A 17,328-nucleotide genomic window follows, 5' to 3' on the forward strand; every position below is an offset into this window, starting at 1 on the left:
AAAATTATAACAGTTTTATTTCATTTGATCAGGTAACTGCACAGACGTCAACGAATGTGATAACCCTCAAGCCTGTCTATATGGAACTTGCATCAACACTCAAGGAAGGTTCATTTGTCAGTGTCCTCCTAACTATGAGCTCGTACCTGCTGGGAATGCATGTGTTGGTATGTATTATCTCAATAGTACCAATGATACATTGGCAGGCAGTTTACTAATACATGGTCCACATTGATTATACTGCTGTACTTCATTGAGAGACAAGAAAATTTGATTATCTGACAAAATATAGAAATATAATTAAATACAATTTAGCATGTATGTCAATTAAATGATAGGCTTACATTTCGTCGTCTTATATAACGATTCAGATTGTACTCAATATCTCAAATCTCTTACATTCTTCAAAAAACCGATACAAGACTCTTATATTAAGTTAAAAAATGTTATCTTGATAATTATTCTCTAAGATTTACGCATACAGTACTTGTATTGTTACTATTATAACTAAATGCAGTGCTGTAATGGTAATTTTTTTCTTGGCCATATGTTCCACCACTTATTTTTTCTCCCTATAAATAGGCCTATACATTGTAGACATTTTACCTTTTCACCCTCGCATGTGTACAGCTGTGCTGTGCACTGCCACGACTGATCTACATCTGCGAGCATGGAAAGATAAAATGTATGCACTATATTTTACTCTTCTCTTTTTATTTTTCCAGCCGTCATTTAATAGATGTTTTTATGTTAAAGTAGAAGTAAATAAATTGTTTTGCTTTACATTGTAAAACTTATAGAAGATCCCGCGAAGCTCACAGCAGGGGCATATACTGGTTAAAGGGTTTGGGCTACCGCTGACCCTATTATTACACAAAATATATCTAACAATTACTTTAATTTTAATTACTATGGTAAAACTAATAATACAAAATTATTATATAATGTTATATTATAAACTTTTTCTTTTGTAATTTCCTTGGGCTACCGCCGGTAGCCCGCAAAATACGCCCCTGGCTCACAGTAGATGAACACTTGTCTTGATTAATCTTGGAGTTTGTATCAGCAGCATCTCGGTGTTTTTTCTACCACTATTTATATTCATTCATTCAGTGTTCTGCCCAAGGGCAGGTCTTTCACTGCAAACCCAGCTTTCTCCAATCTTTTCTATTTTCTGCCTTCCTCTTTGTCTCCTCATATGATCCATACGGTATATCTTAATGATGTGTATCATCTGATATCTTCTTCTGCCCCGAACTCATCTCCCATTCACCATTCCTTCCAGTGCATCCTTCAGTAGACAGTTTCTTCTCAGCCAGTGACCTAACCAATTCCTTTTTCTCTTCCTGATCAGTTTCAGCATCATTCTTTCTTCACCCACTCTTTCCAACACAGTTTCATTTCTTATTCTGTCTGTGCACTTCACAAGTTCCATTATTCTCCATACCCACATTCCAAATGCTTCTATTTGCTTCTGTTTAGTTCGTCATAATGTCCATGTTTCTGCCCCATATAATGCCACAACCATACAAAGTACTTCACTAACCTCTTCCTTAGTTCTTTTTCCAGAAGTCTGCAGAAGATGCTCCTTTACTATTTCATATATGGTTCTGAATTCCAGCTCTGTAGAAGTGCACTATTTATGTTTATCAACATCTAAGAACATATTAGGAACAGCAAGAAATGATCTACGATCAGTACAGATCACCATGCATAAAATATAGGCACCCATACGTCATAATATTATGGCTTCTTATGGGCAAAATTTTCTCTTCCTCATACAATTCATTAAAATCCATGACCCCCATGACAGCACCAACTAAATGCTTAACATGTAAAGTTCGTTTAAATATGGATCTAATTATTATTCTAAATTATAATGTCACATTGGCTTTACATTAGATGAGGATTTAAAGGAACTTTATTATAACAAAATAAAATTATGAAAATCCTGTCGTCCACACTTGTGGAGTAACAGTTAGCGCGTCTGGCCGCAAAACCAGGTGGCCCGGATTCGATTCCCAGTCGTGGCAAGTTCCCTGGTTGAGGTTTTTTTCGGGGTTTTCCCTCAACCCAATGTGAGTAAATCCTGGGTAACTTTCGGTGCTGGATCCCGGACTCATTTCACCAGCATTATCACATTCATCTCATTCAGTTGATAAAGCGTCGTAAAATAACCTACAGAAATAAAAAAAAAAATGAAAATCCTGTCACTCTAATGTAAGTTGCTAAACAAGGAATGCTGTTGTTAAATAATGCTGGATTCTTGGATATAAAGGCATTACCATTACTGTAACTCTCTTGCTCACCAATATTTTTCATACATAGTGGGCCAGAAAAGAAATAACGTTTTATATATCTGTGTAGAAGAGTTTGATTTGTCAATCGTATGTTTCGGAATTGTTTACAGGTTTCATCATCAAGGTCATATCGCTGAAGATCTAGAAAGGTCGCTTATTCGGTTTGATCCATGTTTGGCTAGCCTAAACAACTGGATCAAACATAGGCCTAATAACAAAAAGACGAGCATTTCAGGTCCTGAGCAACATAGATCATTTTGATGATGGGATCTATAATTATTTTCTGAGCGCCAAAAATATTTAAAATCTCGACATTTAATTGAGGAACTCATATTCTTCTTTATTCACCAGCCTCAATGGGATAGTGGTCGGAGCTTCTGACTACAGTTCATTAGGTCCCGGGTTCGATTCCCTGTTAGAACAAAGAAATTTTTCCTTAAAGGAAAATGTTCCTGTTTGTGGTCTGGAAATTGGGTTAGGCTTAGGTTTAAGACCTCTCCTAACACTTCATAATCATCCTATCATAATATCATCAGGGCAACTTAATTCTGCCTTCCAAGCGCCCCAATCTCAGAAGTGAGTTACAAATAAGCCATTGCCAGGAGAGACCAGAAATTTCAAATGACAACCTGGTGGCATTAGCAGGAAGGGAAATAAATTCTTCTTTATAATTCAATTACTATAAACAAAGGAGTAGCCTATTTCTATCACAAAATATCAGATAATATGAGGAATATATTCCAAAGGAAACAGTTAATATTTAATTATTTGTTGAACACTTCACAAGACACAAGAAAAAGTAACATGTAAACACTTCAAATATAATATACTTCATATACGTCATACAACATCGTAAGATGAAACTTCAAATATAAAGTCATCTCATTTACTTGAATGTCTAGTAAACTTCAAGTTAACTAATAAATGTAATAACATTTTTACAAATCCCATATGCAAAATTTCTGAACAATTCTCTTTTCTTTGGACATAAATGTTTTATTTTTGTTAATGTAGTAAGAGAAATTTTCCGGAACATGGTGAAGGTTTAAGAAAAACGACGCCTCCTCCTCCTATTTCTCCTCCTCACCGTCATCATCATCATCATCATCATCACCATCACTACCCCCATCGTGTCTTCCTCTTTTCCTTCTGCTTCTTTTTCTTCTTCTCAACCACTACCTTCATCATTGTCTTGTCATTACCATTTTCATCAATTTTATATTCTTCATTATCATCCATTAACATTTTGTTTCTTTAGCCATTCTTTATAAAACTATATTAATTATTCACAAGTAAAGGGTCTACAGCTTAGATAACACAGGACGAACACAAGGAACAGAAATATATGGTAGTCACTATCCTTTCCTGGACACGAACCTAAAAACAAAGTAAAACAGATATACATCATCACCTTGCACAGGATTACAATTAAACTTACGAGATTGAGAGAATATCTTTATAGTTCATATTATTGTAATTAATTCTCGCAGATTTCCTGTGAGGTTTCATGCTACTTGCAGACTTCTCTTAACATAGAACATGTTGTCAGATCGCCGGCAATCAAGATGCTACATGAAAGTTGAGGAGAGGACAGGACGCAGACGCTGTAGCCAAGAGATTGGTGAATCCGTTACTAAAGCAACATGCTGTTGCACAATTGGAAAGGCGTGGGGTCCTCGTTGTGAGCTCTGTCCGCAAGAAGGCTCTGAAGAGTACAAGTTTCTCTGCCCGAATAACAATGGTTATCGACCCAACAGCATCACAGTAAGTTACAATATATGAATTTTGTAGTTAATAGTAAGATACTATACATTTTTGTAATAGACTTTCTTCAGAATAAAGTCAGTAAGTCTATGGGATAATTTTTTTCCTGATAAACATTCAGAGGTGCGCTGCCACGGTGGTCTAGTGGCTAGAGCACTGGACTTATAATCCTATGCACCCAGGTTCGATCCCCGGTACAGCTCGACCAAGTTAAGTCTGCGAGCCGAGAGGGGAAGTTGTAGGCAGGTTTGTAGTGAAAGGAGACCCGTACAGTCACATACGATAGTAAAGTTTTCCTACTGCGCTTCAGTTCATAGAGCGGTAATGAAAATGTAAGAACACTCCGTGAACAAGACACTTTGAAATAGACTGTACTTCTATATCTGCTTGACACACTTTTGACAGTGAGGTTTGGCGTTCCGATTGGCAAGCGTGGACATAGGAGAGAAAGTTGCATGAGGAAGGGAGGTTAGGAGACAGCATAACAGTTGTCAGAGCTTGCCTTTTTCTGAAGACAAGGACAACAACTGCGTAGTGTATTTCAAACGATGTACACACTTTGAAATCTGAGCCTCAAATGACCTATGTGGCAACTGTGTTTTGCCTCTACATTCCTCTACACTCCATCCCTGTATCCCCACTCGCAGACTTGACTTGGGCAAGCTGTATATCCCCAATTTATAACTTGTGTTGGGCAAGCCCATTGTCCAGATAACACAAGAGTTTTTTCTGGAAGCTTCGGTCCTCTGTGACATCCCAACAAATCTCTATCATCTCATCTCGCCTCACCTCACCTCACCTCACCTTGCCTCGCCTCATCGTGGATGTGATGTAGACCAGCCTCTTATGGCGCACCCTAGGCATTGACTCTGTCGGTAAATTTGTCTACACAACAGGCTTCATAAGGCCAATAGACCACCGTGACGGATAAATCTAGCATTATACTAACTACAGTTTCAAATTTTCAGGTCCTTCTAGAGGATATCAACGAATGTGAAGAGTATGAAAACTTGTGCCGCAATGGACATTGTACCAATACATTTGGCAGCTTTATGTGTTCGTGTAATGAAGGCTTCCGACTAGATGATAGTAACGCTCTTTGCATTGGTGGGTATTATTTTCGAACTAATATTCCAGTTTATTTAATACTTAACATTCCTTACTTTCAAGAGAATTAATCTTAAAACATATATGTATTTACTTTAATATACTGTATTAACCACCAGCGTAGCTCAGTCAGCTAAGGTGTTTGCCTGCCAATCCGGAGTTGTGCTCGGGATCGATCTCCGCTTGGGCCGATTACCTGGTTGAGTTTTTTTCCGAGATTTTTCCTAACCGTATGGGGAATGTCAGGTAGTCTGTGGCGAATCCTCGGCCTCATCTCGCCAAATACCTTCTGACTATTACCAATTCTATCAATACTAAATGACCTAGTAGTTGATACAGTGTCGTTAATTAATAACCCAGTAAAAATATTTATACACCGTGTCCTGCTTAGAGGGATCGAGAAATATGTGATAATTTCAGATGTAAATAATGGTTCTATAACATAGCTTTTTACAGAACTTGATGTAAAAACTCTCCGAGTTTCAGAGAATGGTCAATGCAACTCGATATGTGCGCCTTGAGTTACCCTGCAGACGTCTAAACGTACTTACCCTCCCGCCAAGTGTTGTGTAGCATTTGTGGAGTGACTAGCGCTGCTGCATTTGTAATTGCGTTGCCTCAATTCTTCTAATGTGTCAACTGTACCACCTTGGTACACAACATCCTTCACAAAGCCCGAGAAAAAAGTCAAAGGGAGATCAGGTCGGGTGACCTAGGTAGCCACTTAGCCAGGCAAGGGGAACTCATTTTCCGATCAACCTATCGGGATAGTTTGCTTTCAAGAGGTCATGCACTGCTTCATAGCAATGGAGTGGAGCCCCATTTTACTGAAAAGCAGATCCTGTAGGGAGTTGATCAGCAACAAAAGTTCTGCAACATGTCCAGATACACATTCCCTGTGACTGTCGCCTCAATGAAAAAGAATGGCCCAATGATGGAATGTTCTTCTTATCTACTGAATGGCGCCAAGCTTATTCCAGTGTTGAACATTGGTGTGCATGTGAATGAACATGTAGCCGTTTTTAAACCATTGTTGCATAAACTTGAGCAGTTTTTACATTTTGTCATATGTAAATCACAACAATATCTTTGTCTGATTTTAAATGACGGACATTTATTTCTCGATCCCTTTAAACAGGACATGGTGTATTGTATTTGCATCATTATCACTCTGAAAATGAAAATAGATTTCCAGAGTTGTAATATGTCATCACCCCATCAGGTCTGCGTTCGATAGTAGACATAACTATCACACATCTGTAAGAACTAATACATTTTAGGCTTGTGGGTCCAAGCAGCACTAGATGCTTTTCTCAGTCTCTAATGCCGCTAACGTGCTTTATTATCTTCGCATACGATATTGTTTTAGTCTTGGCATTCAGTTCATTATGAATTGAACTTTCATGTCTTGCATATAATAAACTTCACATATTTTCTCTACAAATACGATTAACGCAATAAGGTATAATACTTACATAGTAAGCCAATGTATATATTATGTTTAAATCTATAGGTAAGATACTTGTTTTTATATAAATTCAATGTTGAATGAGGTATGCTCTTGGACATAGAATTAACTACCAATGACATGGCTATGGAAATTAAAGATTACGGTTTACTTATTCCAACTGATGGTTGAGAAAGCATTACAGCAGTGGCAAGCATTTTTTTAACAGTGGTTTTGAATGTTACTGCATGAAACGGAGACTGTAAAATACATGTGATCGACAAAAATAATATGGTCTGACAGGTTCACTTTTTACTACAAGACCAAATGTTTAGTTGTCACTGACCATTAACGGCAAGCTTAGATTCGTTGAATATTCATTAAACGACATCTAATTCATATCTCTAGTCTATGAAACAAGATTAATTCAAGTCAAATTTTCGACGGAGGAAGATAATATTGAGACTTTCAGGGAAGGATATTCCCTTTCCATGCCATCACTTTACTTTACCAGAGAGACAGAACTATCGTTGTGTTGTGCCCACAACCATTTGATTGAGCAACAGCAGATGAAACAGTTAACCCTTATATGAGAGATAGGTCTACCTGTGGACTTGATCCAATGGACGTAAGAATAAGTCATACACACACTCCTACAGTCTCTGAATAATAATTTACCAGCCTTTACGTGTCATAAAGTTAATAAATATGATTCATATATTATAGCTGGATGACTGGAAAGTTACTGAAATTTATTAAGTACCTTTTCTTTGAGATAATTTTCTCCCTAGAAAACCATATTTTTGTCTATACTGCAGTAATATCATAGTTTTACTTTCAAGTCCAGATTTTTTTATTTTTAAAATACAAAGTTCGTTCGAGTACCGGTAATGAACATTTTCTTTTCAGACATCAATGAATGTGATGAAGACCTACACATCTGTGGAGTAGGATCTTGTGTCAACGAAATTGGCAACTACCACTGTGTATGTCCGCACGGCTATATGTTGTTACCAAACGGAAGTAAGTGCACGTCATCCATGTGTATATGAAATAGTATTAAACAAATTGCTCTTGTGTTCTCTTTTTCCATAAGTACAGTATATGTAAAATTAAATTTCGAGGCTTTGCACAACCGCTTAACCTCCTTCAATATCTAAGATATTGATACCACATCTTATCTCAATAAATCTGCCACAATGAAGCTGAATATCAAAGAAGACAAATATTTTTGTTTTGCCTAAATAACTTTTTCCATTGTAATTACTTTTTGTTTTCTACAAAGCTATCAGCATTTCAGATAAAAGTGTTAATAACATCACAGACGTTTATTCGTATATTAGATTTGATTGATTGATTGATTGATTGATTGATTGATTGATTATTTATTTATTTATTTATTTATTTATTTATTTATTTACTTATTTACTTATTTATTTATTTATTTATTTATTTATTTATTTATTTATTTATTTATTTATTTATTTATTTATTTGTATATATAGCCTATGTTTTTATTTTATTTATTTATTTGTTTACTAATTTATTTACTTTTTACGTATATATTATTTATTAATTTTATTTATTTATGTATTTATTTATTTACTTACATATTTGTTTACTTATTTATTCATTCATTCATTTATTTTATTCCATAGATCTTACATGAGCAATGAAGCTTTAAGATGTGGAACAAGTCAAAATTTTACAATATTATAATTAGGCCTACAATTTTTACAAATTTTTTACTGCTTTACAATTTAATAATTTTCTACAATTTTTACAATGTTATTTACTTCCTTGTTTATTTGTTTGTTTATTTTATTCGTCTGTTATTTATCTTCTCTCATTCTTTCATCTTCTTCTTAACAATCTCTCTCTCCCTTTCCTGTTCCTTCTCCTTTTCCGCCTCCTGCATGCCCTTCTAATGCTACTTTTCATTCTCATCCTTTTCTCCAGACCTCTTTCTAATTTAATGATAGATTCATTGCACCTCTGTGTAGGGTTACGGTACATATTCCGAAAAACGAGAATGTCTTATTTTAAATGGGTATAAAAATTTCTCCCGTCTGTTGAATGAAAGATTTGAAAATTCTTACTTATTTTAAGTATGCAGCTTACATTTATGTTTTGTAAAGGCGTAATTTCAAAGCCACTGCAATGTGCATTTTAGTTCTCACTGAAAACTGGATAATTTTATAATTTTTTACATAATTATTATATTCTAGACGGATGTACGTTAAATTTATTTTTGTAATTATCAACATATTCTGTCAGAACAATACTAAAGGTTTAGTTTAACCTGAGACATGTCATCTGCTTATAATTCCAGAATATCGTATAATAAAGAATACACAACAGTTTTTTTGTACAGAAATTAGAAAAATAGTACTAGCTTTGTAAGAACAAAAATGCTAATTTTGTATAAGATGAACAAAATAAGTAATATGTTAATAAGCAATTTTCATTGTACAATTTGCTATGGTTTAATTATTCTTACTTTAAAATATAGCAGCAAGCAGCATATTAAAGCGTCCACTTTTTCCTAATATCCATTACAATTTATTAAGTTCAGTTTGTCCTATTATTTTATTCTGATCCATTGTCTTTTAACATTCTGTTGTACCTATGTTCGTTCTTAATTCAGCTTTAACTGTAAATTGTTTTAAATGTACTGTACTTATGAAATTCCTGATATCCTATCCCAAACAATCTCTAACTCTTAGATTTTCATCAATGTCTAAATATAATACAATTTTAATATATGATAATAAAGTATGAACGAAAAAGTATTGCCTTATTATGTGGATGCGTAAACTGTTTTAATTTGTTGAATGGGTGTTATACTGTATGGGTATTGACAGAGTTATGATCTACACTTGTTGTAGAGGAGTGCGTGGACATGCGGAAGAGCCAGTGCTTCTTGGAGTACAGTGACGGTGGCTGCACCAATCCTATGATGCACGAGCAAACTCGTATGGTGTGTTGCTGTTCCATGGGACATGCTTGGGGGAACCCCTGTCAAGAGTGTCCCCATCCTGACTCAAGTAAAGAACTACAAATAAACCGTTCAGATCTGTTACAGTACTGATTTCATAAATAAAAACTAATATTCAGTTCTCTATTCATTATGTTTAATTTCAAGAAAATTTTCGGTAATCACAATAATTTATTATCAGAGGAATGATTTAAATATAAATGACATATTTACCCAAACATAAGACGAACTTCTTTCATTATACAAAGTATGAAAATAAAGTCTTGCTATGCTATAAAAAATCCATTTTGATATTTGCACAGAAATAAATTTTCAGCACTCTGACACAGAAAATGTTGTTCCTGACATAACATTTATCTATCCGTCTATGCATTCGAGACTTCTCCTAAATTATTTGATGGGTTTTGTTCATGTTTCAACATCTATAAGTCAAATCTTAGAATGTAGGCTTTCACGGCTGGCATCAATAGGATTGATATTTTCCGGGTGCAGACCGTGGTGACAATGACAAGCCATAACACTCCCACACCTTAAATATCGATGTGCTACCAGTCTCAGTACCAGTCTTTGATACACACAGCAGATCTCTCCGCGCAAGTGTACCACGCCATTAAAGATGTCCACCGGAGTAGTGGACAAAACATTTGGTTTCATTACAGACAGACCAAGACCCTCTAGCCCGGAAAATACCAATCCTATCTATTAGTCAATTCATCCGGAAATACGCATATCGACGGCCCAGTTCAAGAGGGATATAACTCAAAATTTAAAGTTTTGAGAAACCTGCATTTTAAAGCTTAATGTTGTTGTGAAAAATCAAAGGATCGTTGAAATTATTCCAAATTCTGTTAATGATTATATAAGCTTACTATAAGTAAGGCCAGGAAGTTAATGGATTTGCATATATTTTTCAAATGGCTGCAATTAGTTGCTGATTAATTATCCTCACGAATCATCAACATTTAAGGTTATCAAACCAAATTTTATGTTGCATATTTTTTGTCTATTTTGGCTTTTATTTTTTTTAAATGCATAATAGTTTGTGATATTTGCGCGTTTAAGCTCATTAAAGCTGATTTTATGTTGCATAAAAATGCATAGTTTGGATTTTTTAAATAAAAGCATCATATTGGATTTTTAAAAACTGGTATTGAGTGGAATTATTATAATTGTTTTTACCAGAAAAGTATTATTATTATTATTATTATTATTATTTATTACTTATTTATTAGTGATATCAAGAAATATAGAATTTTATTGGCATATTTTGAGGTTTTTAAAAGCATACTTGCATGCATATTTAGTAGGTTTTTAGGGCATGAACTTCCTGGCCCTAACTATAAGTTTCAAATTAGTGTGTGTTAATTGGATTTTTCACAGCAATATGAAGCTTTAAAATTCAGGTTAAATTTTGAGTTGTTTTCCTTCAGAACTGGACCATCGATATGAAGTTTAATAATTTTTACTGAAAAAAGTTTATGGAACTTAGTGAAAAAGCAGGCTTAAAAATGAATTTAAAGAAGACTAAGATCATGACAAATCATATGGAAGAAATCGTAGAACTAGCGCCCAACATCCCAATAGAATATGTGCAGGAAATTGTCTACCTGGGCCAGACCTTATTGTTCTCGAGAAGCACAAGCAAAGAAATAGTGAGACACATAACGGCAGCATGGGCAAAATTTTGGGCACTGAAGTTTATATTGCAAGAAAAGTCATACAGCCTAGATATTAAGAGACACGTCATGAATACTTGCATATTACCAGCACTAGTATTTGGCTCACAAACATGGAACACCACGAAGACAGACAGACAGAACCATGTTGCAAGTATGCCAAAGCAGTAGGCGTCACCTGAAGGACAGAATGCGAAATGAGACTGTAAGAATAAAAACAAAAATAAATGATGCAGTAACTACCAGTAGACACCTGAAATGAAGTTGGGTGGGCCACATCATGAGGCTAAATCCCAGCAGATGGACTCACAAGGCGACAGTCTGGGACCCCAGGTGCGGGCAAAGGAACGTGGGACGTCAAAGGACATGTTGGGTCGACGATCTCAGGAAGACCTTTGGGTACCGATGGACAATGGCCACCAGAGAGAGGACAATGTGGAAGCAGCATTTCAGCACAGCATCGCAGATCATCCCTCAATGAGACATCACACAGAAGAGTGCATTGCAGAGGACCAGAGAGCAGCAAGGGAGAAACCAAAAGAACACGTGCAAAAGTGTTACGACTTAAAGGAGGATCCCTCCCGGCATGACTAACCAGGATCGTCGTAATCAACCGCCTTCCTAGGAAGAGGCCCGTACCCCAAGGGGACATTATGGGCTGAACTTGAACTTGAACTTGATTTGGAAAATTACCACAGGCGACAGTGTATTGGGAATCTGCTCATAACTTGTTTCTTTTACGTAAAATAATATGACAAGTGAAATGGTATAAACTACATATCCGGCATCTTTTAAAGTGATTGTGTCAAATTAATTATTTATAGAATTATGCCTTAATCGAAAAATTCTTCAGACAGAATTTTTTAGAGAGTTCTACATGACTTATTTTGAAAAATTAACATAATCCCAGCCATTTAGAAAGTAAAGAGAACTGACAGATTATGCTTAGGCCATACACTTATTTTGCTTTATTGCCTAGAATATTGTTATTTCTTTGTGGTATTATAATGCACCAACAATTGCTTAATGTAAAATAACAAGAGATTTTGAATTTCAATTTACTGGGACCCATTTTTTTTAACAAAGATCTCTACATCCGTTATCGTAATGTTATAAGTTACAAAATGTTGGACATAAGAGTTTGTTTCATTCATTCATTCATTCATTCATTCATTCATTCTTCTTCATCAACAAAGAGATAATATTTTACATGCGGTTAATCTATTGCAAGGCTTTACCTGGTTTCGATGGAAGCAGCTTCACCTAAAAATCTAATGGTCTGGGCCAGGTTTGAACTGGTTCCAGAAGCAAGCACAGTACCTACTGGACCTACCGGATACATTAAGAAATATTAATAATACCATATTTCTGTAATTAAATGATATTAAAGTTGGTACAGAATCAGGTGTCTTACATTCCTCTTGCAAAATGTACCTTATTCAGTAGGTACAATTACAAGTCCAAAATGTGTAGTACGGTACATATTTTTTTGTATTCTCTGAATAACCTACATGAAACTAGAAGTCAGTTGAATTATTACGCGTAACTAGGTAGGCAGAAGACAGAAAGGCAGTAATGTCGTAACAGAACACGTGATAGTGTTAAAAACAACTCTCTTCTGACAATTTGTCTATCTTTGTAACTGAAATATGAATAGAGCATTGGCGTTTTAAGTAGGCCTACCATAATTTAAAAGTATGGTTTACAAGACTAACTTTAGTAAACACTTTCACAAGAATTGTGTCACGTAGTATCTTTTTCACGTGTCTACCTCTGTTTTAACTACAAATCCGTATGATTTTGCAGAGTTAGCTGGCGAATTTGGAAACAGTCTACATATAAATATATAACTTCATGCATCAGGATATTACTGTATATGGTACCAGTAATAATATTTTTAAAATTGTTGTAGACGTTACTAAAATACTAGATTTAAGTTAAAAATGCTCATGTAAACCATTTAAAACTGCATTTTATTTAAATTCGAAATCGTTTTATTTTCAGGTAAATACTGTACACTGGTAATTCATTTAATATTCCCTAAATATTCTGGTTATATTAGCAAAATTTTTCTCTCTGGAAATTAAATGAACATTCCCTGATTGTAATAGATATGATATGATATATTTTTTATAGTTTACAGACAAAAAATATACATACATATAATCACTGAAGCCTTACATTACATACTTTATAATTTACATATAGATATACAATTTTAATATAATTTCTAAACTTAACTATTTAACATAAGATGTTTCATCTTGCACTTGCGACTGGTTTTGTGCAAGACTCAACTCATTTTAGTATAAATAATTGATTAAATGGCGATCTTACTCGTGTTAATTATGTAAGCATGTGCGGCTTACAGCTGTTTCGGTGTTTCTTCACACCATCCTCAGGATATTCAAGTGTTAAGAGTAGTGTACGAAAGATTTAACATGGATCATTTTAGTATGTTGATACAATTAGTCTTTGTTCACTTGCCTAAGATGTACTTCACGTTTCAATCTGCAATGAGCAGCTATCATATATAACTGATAGTAATAGATAAATTGTAGTCATTCATATTCTTGTCAGAGAGCTCAAATGGGTCTAATTTTACAAAATTCTACAAAAATAGCAATTGTGATTACTTTCATGTGTTGTGTATAATCAGTGTAATGTACTATACAGAAAAAAATATTTGTTAATGTGTATTTTGCAGAGGAAGGCATTGCATTATGTGGTGGCCCAAAGATGAAGCCTGGCTACATTCAGAACCGCATCACCAATCAGACAGAAGAAATAGACGAATGCCATCTAATGCCAACAATGTGCAACCATGGACGATGTATGAATACCCCTGGAAGTTTTGAATGTCAGTGTGATCGTGGATATATTTACGACATCAATGTCCATCAGTGTATTGGTAAGTCACCTTTCATTTTAAGATAACCATCGTGAAATCATATTAACAAAACAGAATTCAAACATAACAGGAAAGTTATATAACTTTGCTGAACTTCCATCATAGTGAACTTTAAACATAATCTGAATATATTACACATATTTTAATATAATAAATTATTGGTGTCATCATCATAATCATTATCATCCAGTGGCGGCTCCTGCATATTTCTTAAGAGGAGGGCACGAAATGACACCTTCTTGAATGAAACATGCTACAAATTAGCCTACATGCATACATGTAAGACCAGATAGTGTTGGAGTTGGCCTTCCCTTCTGTATAGCAATAATCTGTTCTTGTAAACTGAGTTTCCTAAAGTGTCCAAAATATATTATGTTTTCACTTCCATTCATTGTTGAATAAATGCGCAAATTAACAATTACAAGGAAATTCACAACTTCGTAGCATTTTTCGAGCACACTACAGCATCACACGTGTTGGAAGCGACTAGCTACTAACTCATAACTGGAACCGTTTTACAGAAATGGAAATGGGAATGGGAAATAATCTGAGCAAAGCGAGAACACTGCACCCACCCACGTGGTCTGCGTTGCCACATGTACATTTTACAAGTTCAGTATCACATGCTTTTGAAGAATGTCAGATCTTGTAAAGTCATACTATCATTATTGTTCAAAGCTGCTGGTGGCCGATTAATTTTTTATGTTAAAAATGATGTAGTTTGGAGTACCTACTTTCAGTTTGAAATATATTTGTACAAAACTGACAACTTGGCTGTTGCCCTGTGTAGTAAACAATGAATAGAAGTGAATTTCAGGGGCCAACTACGTAGAACTACTTCCTCTTTGTTTTACATAAACCCGACTTTAACTTTCAAATATCCACGAAAGTTTCAAACCATGAATAGTAGTCTATATAAATTGCAATGAATAATATTTTTTATTTATAATTAAAAAAAAGTTTACATGGTGTCTTTCATAGCGTTGCGTTAAAACTGTTTTTGTTGTGTTTCCTCCTGGATGTGTTATAGTTCGGTTGAATGCAACATCGTTAGGTGGCAGTGGTAGCGAGCTTGCTGCATGACCAGTCGGTTTCTGTTTCCCGCCCATGACCGATTCAGAGGAGGATTTCCTCCCTCGCCGTTCATTTATTTGCTTTAAAACTCTGCTTCTTTCTCTGGCCACTAGTGCGCTGTTGTCTGTGTGTGTTAACTGCAGTAGAGGAGGAATGGAGTTTCTTTCCTCCACACAGACAATCTCGCATCTTTCTCACAGTTTTCTACAGCACATGAGCGCACGTCATTTAAAACTCGATCAACCGAGTTTTTCTTATAGCTGTGAACTTAAAAATTATCGAATGTTCCTCGAATTTCAAGGCACATATTTTATTTGGTATTTACTTTCAAAAGAAGAAAATGTGAGGGGGACGTTCCTCCCTTCCCTTCCCCGAGGAACCGCCACTGTTATCATAATCATCATTCAAATATTAGGCCTCTCAGTAGCCTGTTATAGTCGCTACCCATCTCTTCTTGGGTCTTCCTAAATTCCTTAATCTTCCTTCTATGGTGTGGTTCAGGATTAATTAGTTAGTCTTTTCTGTCCATTCCGTCAACATTATCTTTACAGTTAATTCTATAATTATTATTTTTTTTTTTTTTTTATCCAATGCCACCAGGTTCTCTTTTCGACATTTCTGGTCTTCTCTCCTGGCCGTGGCTTAGTTGTAACCCACTTCTGAGGTTGGGGCGCCTGGAAGGCGGAGTTACATTACCCCGATGATGTGATAGGATGATTATGATAATTATTTTTTAATATATTATATTGCAGTACCAGTACAGGATCTATTTTCAACTCTTTTAATATGCCTTCATTTCTTTAATAACTGGTATTATTATTATTATTATTATTATTATTATTATTATTATTATTATTATTATTATTATCATCATCATCATCATCATCATATCATCATCATCATCATCATCATCTCATTCTCGACAAGTAAATTTGTTCTTTATGTATCTATATTAAACAGTCCACTATAATTCACATCTAACTTCCTCTGGAGCAGATCAGGAAAGTTTTATTTCCTTCCATAATATTACGAAGGCAAAATTCGCAAGAAGAGGCCAGTTATGGCCAAGAAAAAAGTGTTGTTTCATCACGACAGTGCACATACTCACACATCTGCAATCGTTATTGCTAAACTATACGTACTACAGTTCGAAGTGTTGCTGCAACCCCTTACTCACCAGATCTGTCACCTCATACTTCTTTCTTTTCCTGAAGCTCAAAACTCACTTTGCTGGGAAGAAATTTTTATCGTAGCAGCAGAAGGCCTTTTTGCAGATCTCAAGAAATCTGTGTACAAGGAGAGTATAGCAGCATTGCAGCACTGGTGGACCAAGTGTGTGGATCTTAGGGGGAATTATGTTGAGAAATAAAGATTTTCAGAATAATCCTAGTTTAATTTCTATGTCAGACTATGAACTTTTCATCCACACCTGTGGAGTAATGGTTAGCGCGTCTGTCCGTGAAACCAGGTGGCCCAGGTTCAATCCCGGTCGGGGCAAGTTACCTGGTTGAGATTCTTTCCGGGGTTTTCCCTCAACCCAATATGAGTAAATGCTGGGTAACTTTCGGTGCTAAACCCCGGACTCATTTCACCGGCATTATCACCTTCATTTCATTCAGACGCTAAAGAACCTGAGATGTTGATACAACGTCGTAAAATAACCTACAAAAAAAACTATGAACTTTTCAAACAACACTTGAATGTTGAATGTTTATGTGCAGCTATCTGTAGGTAAATTATCATTTACATACTAGTGTACCTGACTTCTTAAAAAATACTTTACCTGTTTTATGTTTAAATTGGCATTGTGTAGATATTAATTTTGAGGACTACTTTTACAGGAAACCATTGATATTGTGTGCAGAGTCAAAATCTTGTATAGTTGCATTGTTGATATTTTATTTCTTAATGATAATTGCAGATGACAATGAGTGCCTGCGAGTTCCAAGCCCCTGCCGTGGAAATGCCCAGTGTGTGAACTCACCAGGTAGTTTTGAATGCCAATGCCCTGACGGATACAAACTTGGAATTAGCTTGCGAGATTGTGTTGG

At 35.3% G+C, this 17,328-nt stretch overlaps 1 protein-coding gene across 2 annotated transcripts in view; it reads left to right on the forward strand.

Moving 5' to 3' along the window:
* LOC138712024 (fibrillin-2-like) overlaps positions 1-17,328 on the forward strand; it is a 603,403-nt gene that overhangs the window by 526,582 nt on the left and 59,493 nt on the right. For both annotated transcript variants that reach the window (XM_069843407.1, XM_069843408.1), the window contains exons 29-35: positions 33-167; positions 3,850-4,064; positions 5,033-5,171; positions 7,528-7,641; positions 9,507-9,665; positions 14,000-14,203; positions 17,199-17,327. In XM_069843407.1, the coding sequence (XP_069699508.1) occupies positions 33-167; positions 3,850-4,064; positions 5,033-5,171; positions 7,528-7,641; positions 9,507-9,665; positions 14,000-14,203; positions 17,199-17,327 (1,095 nt within the window). The remainder of the gene's footprint in view (positions 1-32; positions 168-3,849; positions 4,065-5,032; positions 5,172-7,527; positions 7,642-9,506; positions 9,666-13,999; positions 14,204-17,198; position 17,328) is intronic.

This window comes from Periplaneta americana, chromosome 13 (assembly GCF_040183065.1).
Source record: "Periplaneta americana isolate PAMFEO1 chromosome 13, P.americana_PAMFEO1_priV1, whole genome shotgun sequence".
Taxonomy (NCBI): Eukaryota; Metazoa; Arthropoda; class Insecta; order Blattodea; family Blattidae; genus Periplaneta; species Periplaneta americana.